General features: G+C 44.0%; 1 protein-coding gene across 5 annotated transcripts in view; it reads right to left on the reverse strand.

Moving 5' to 3' along the window:
• Nucleotides 1-5,000, reverse strand: part of cskl (c-src tyrosine kinase-like) — a 74,629-nt gene that overhangs the window by 42,218 nt on the left and 27,411 nt on the right. For all 5 annotated transcript variants that reach the window (XR_014627368.1, XR_014627369.1, XM_084408830.1 and 2 more), the window contains 3 exons: nucleotides 3,696-3,762; nucleotides 3,500-3,613; nucleotides 1,746-1,858 (listed from right to left, as the gene is read on the reverse strand). Coding sequence is in view for 3 of the 5 variants with exons in the window: in XM_084408830.1 (XP_084264956.1) it covers nucleotides 1,746-1,858; nucleotides 3,500-3,613; nucleotides 3,696-3,710 (242 nt within the window). In the remaining 2 variants the exon portion in view is untranslated. The remainder of the gene's footprint in view (nucleotides 1-1,745; nucleotides 1,859-3,499; nucleotides 3,614-3,695; nucleotides 3,763-5,000) is intronic.

Raw genomic sequence — 5,000 nt, forward strand, 5'->3', positions numbered from 1 at the left:
ACTAAGATCGGGTCTCAGAGGTCATGAACTCTAGTCCTGTATGACTGAGACCGGGTCTCAGAGGTCATGAACTCTAGTCCTGTATGACTGAGACCGGGTCTCAGAGGTCATGAACTCTAGTCCTGTATGACTGAGACCGGGTCTCAGAGGTCATGAACTCTAGTCCTGTATGACTGAGACCGGGTCTCAGAGGTCATGAACTCTAGTCCTGTATGACTGAGACCGGGTCTCAGAGGTCATGAACTCTAGTCCTGTATGACTAAGATCGGGTCTCAGAGGTCATGAACTCTAGTCCTGTATGACTGAGACCGGGTCTCAGAGGTCATGAACTCTAGTCCTGTATGACTGAGACCGGGTCTCAGAGGTCATGAACTCTAGTCCTGTATGACTGAGACCGGGTCTCAGAGGTCATGAACTCTAGTCCTGTATGACTGAGATCGGGTCTCAGAGGTCATGAACTCTAGTCCTGTATGACTAAGATCGGGTCTCAGAGGTCATGAACTCTAGTCCTGTATGAGTATGGGTCTCAGAGGTCATGAACTCTAGTCCCGTATGACTGAGACTGGGTCTCAGAGGTCATGAACTCTTGTCCTGTATGACTGAGACCGGGTCTCAGAGGTCATGAACTCTTGTCCTGTATGACTGAGACCGGGTCTCAGAGGTCATGAACTCTTGTCCTGTATGACTGAGACCGGGTCTCAGAGGTCATGAACTCTAGTCCTGTATGACTGAGACCGGGTCTCAGAGGTCATGAACTCTTGTCCTGTATGACTGAGACCGGGTCTCAGAGGTCATGAACTCTTGTCCTGTATGAGTATGGGTCTCAGAGGTCATGAACTCTAGTCCCGTATGACTGAGACCGGGTCTCAGAGGTCATGAACTCTAGTCCTGTATGACTGAGACCGGGTCTCAGAGGTCATGAACTCTTGTCCTGTATGACTGAGACCGGGTCTCAGAGGTCATGAACTCTAGTCCTGTATGACTGAGACCGGGTCTCAGAGGTCATGAACTCTTGTCCTGTATGACTGAGACCGGGTCTCAGAGGTCATGAACTCTAGTCCTGTATGACTGAGACCGGGTCTCAGAGGTCATGAACTCTAGTCCCGTATGACTGAGACCGGGTCTCAGAGGTCATGAACTCTAGTCCTGTATGACTGAGACCGGGTCTCAGAGGTCATGAACTCTTGTCCTGTATGACTGAGACCGGGTCTCAGAGGTCATGAACTCTAGTCCTGTATGACTGAGACCGGGTCTCAGAGGTCATGAACTCTAGTCCTGTATGACTAAGATCGGGTCTCAGAGGTCATGAACTCTTGTCCTGTATGACTGAGACCGGGTCTCAGAGGTCATGAACTCTAGTCCTGTATGACTGAGATCGGGTCTCAGAGGTCATGAACTCTAGTCCTGTATGACTGAGACCGGGTCTCAGAGGTCATGAACTCTAGTCCTGTATGACTGAGACCGGGTCTCAGAGGTCATGAACTCTAGTCCTGTATGACTGAGACCGGGTCTCAGAGGTCATGAACTCTTGTCCTGTATGACTGAGACCGGGTCTCAGAGGTCATGAACTCTAGTCCTGTATGACTGAGATCGGGTCTCAGAGGTCATGAACTCTAGTCCTGTATGACTGAGACCGGGTCTCAGAGGTCATGAACTCTAGTCCTGTATGACTGAGACCGGGTCTCAGAGGTCATGAACTCTAGTCCTGTATGACTGAGACCGGGTCTCAGAGGTCATGAACTCACGGCATCATGCTGAGCTTTCCTCCAGACTTCACTCCTTCTCTCTTCTGGACGTAGTTGGCAGGAATCGCTCCCTCTCGACCGACGCTGTTCTTCGCCTTGTACCAGTTTGGGTCCTTCGTTAATAAAGCAGTAAAAAACCATCAATGAAGATCATGAGCATCACATCACATTATAACTGAAGATTTGTTGTTTTGATTTATAAATATATATATATATCCAGACCTGCCAAACGCGTGTAAAAATCACGAGCCAATGTGGGGTTACTTATAATGTTCACTCGCTTTCCAAATCTGAGCAGATTTAACACAAATACTCGTGAGTCATGATATATTAAATACAGCGTATTGCTCAGAATCTGCTCATATCTGCTCACTCACACACACACGTCACTACACAACACACAGCGAAGCGCTTGTTCATGTGCACTGAAGCAATAGCGCAGATTAAAAAGCATTCGGTGAACAGAAAACTCATTATTTTCCAACATCCATTTCAACATATATATAAGAAAAATGTGCATGTATATACTGTATATTAAAGTACATCATTTATATGATATATAATATACATTTATATTATTAATAAAAAAATCCTAAATATATACATGCATGTGAGTGTATTCATATATACAAAATAATTATACACAGTACACACACACATATATAATGTAAAGAACTTTTATTTTGGATGTGATAAATGGTTGCCCAGCACTGATATATGAACAGGTTTCTTGTTTATAAGCAGAGTCTGTTCATTCTTCTGATATATTGCATGTTCAGATATTCATACAAAGGCCTTGAAAGTTTTGTGAAAATGATCAGAAATGATCAGGTGGTGACGGACGAGTTGTTCAAAAACACTGGCAGGGAAAGACTTAACTATTTTTCTTAGAACAATAAAAAAGAAAAACGGCGAATAGAAGCTCTTTCAGTCTGATATTTGATTCACAGGAAAATACTTTTTAAAAATGGACCAATTACTGAAATTTCTGATAAATGATTTCTCATAATCTCTGATGTGTCGCTGGTGATGTTTGGAGACTGAAGAGTGTGAGACGCTACAGTGCGCATGACATCATAGTCTGCCTCCTGATTGGCCGTTACCATGGTTACGCCTGATTGGTCGTTACCTTGGTTACACTGATTGGCTGTTACCGTGGTTACGCCTGATCGCCTGATTGGCCGTTACCTTAGTTACGCCTGATTGGCCGTTACCTTGGTTACGCCTGATTGGCCGATACCTTGGTTACCTTGGTTACGCCTGATTGGCCGATACCTTGGTTACGCTGATTGGCTGTTACCTTGGTAATGCCTGATCGCCTGATTGGCCGTTACCTTGGTTACGCCTGATTGGCCATTACCTTGGTTACACCTGATTGGTCGATACCTTGGTTACGTCTGATTGGTCGTTACCTTGGTTACGCTGATTGGCCGTTACCTTGGTTACGTCTGATTGGTCGTTACCTTGGTTACGCTGATTGGTCGTTACCTTGGTTACGCTGATTGGCCGTTACCTTGGTTACGCCTGATTGGCTGTTACCTTGGTTACGCCTGATTGGCTGTTACCTTGGTTACGCCTGATCGCCTGATTGGCCGTTACCTTGGTTACACGTGATTGGCCGTTACCTTGGTTACACCTGATTGGCCGATACCTTGGTTACGCCTGATTGGCCGTTACCTTGGTTACGGCTAATTGGCCGATACCTTGGTTACGCCTAACTGGCCGTTACCTTGGTTACGCTGATTGGCCGTTACCTTGGTTACGCTGATGATGGTCAGCAGGTCTCCTTTGCTGAAGGGAAGGTCCTGATCGGTGCTGCCCTGGAAATTATACTTGGCCACACACTCGGTGCCGGATGGCCACGCTCCCTGCGAGAGGAACACACACAACTTCTGTTAAACTTCCTCTCATGCAGAGTGTGTGTGTGTGTGTGTGTGTGTGTGTGTGTACCTGTAGAGCAGACATGCTGAGTGAAGCGGAGACTCTGAGCGTCACACACCGACCTCAACCATCAGAGCTGAGGAGACAAAACACACATGATCAGTCTGAGTGTGTGTGTGTGTGTGTGTGTGTGTGTGTGTGTGAGTGTGTGTTTGAGTGAGTACAGCGTCATCAAACAACTAAACAAAATCTGTAAATCTGTTAAAGGGATAGTTCACCCAAAAATGAGAGTTAGCCCATGACTTACTCTCCCTCAACTCATCCTAGTGTATATGACACTCATCTTTCAGACGAACACAATCAGAGTTATATTAAAATGTTCTGGCTCTTCCCAGCTTTATAATGGCAGTGAATGGGGGGGAGGGGGAAGGGGGACGAGATTTTGAAGCCTCAAAAAAGTGCATCTGTCCACCATATTGTTTAATATAACTCAGATTGTGTTTGGCTGAAAGAAGACACTAGGATGGCTTGATTGTGAGTAAATCATGGGCTAATTTTCATTTTTGGGTGAACTAACCCTTTAAAAACATTCACCCCAAACTGTGATACATGATCATTCTCTCAGCATTAGTTGTGCAGTTTTCATGTTTTCAGAGGATATGAATAATGCAGCTGAACTCCAGACACTCGGAGCGCTGAATAATTAAAAGATCTACACTTTAAGAACTAGAGCTCAGCACTGCCTGTCCATCAGTGCTTCTGGAAGTCCATGAACCGAACCAGTCATCTACGAGGAGAACCACAACTTTACACACTTTGATTTGAAGCGAATAAATATTTGAAAATCAGACAAAAAGACAAAAGGTACAAGACTGTGAACTTAACGACTTTAGTGATGAAGTATTACGAAGGATAATCTAATTAAAAACGATGGAGAAACATAAAACTGCTCATTTAAAACTGTTGAATATACATATATTTTCATGTAACATAAGATTTAACCCCCGTATCAGATCTATACAGGTGGAGCTGGGGAAGGTGGAGGGTCATATATATATATATATATATCTATAGCAGATCTATAATACATTAACATTACCTTTCCATTACTCTACCAATCTCTCAATGTTGTCAATACAGATATGTAAGAACAATGTGTTTTAGGTTTATTGCACAATATGCATATATATATATATATATATAATACATATTTAAATATTTAAGTATTTTGAGAGCAGAGAGATCGACTCGATTACATCATTCGCAGAGCGTCATGGAAGTAGGCGGAGCTTATGAGATCTTTTGCTTGGATATACTGCACAGCATTATGGGTAATGTAGTTTTTCAGCATTTTATCTGAGAAAACTATTGGCA

The sequence above is a fragment of the Rutilus rutilus genome, assembly GCF_951802725.1.
Source record: "Rutilus rutilus genome assembly, chromosome: 5".
NCBI classification, from domain to species: domain Eukaryota; kingdom Metazoa; phylum Chordata; class Actinopteri; order Cypriniformes; family Leuciscidae; genus Rutilus; species Rutilus rutilus.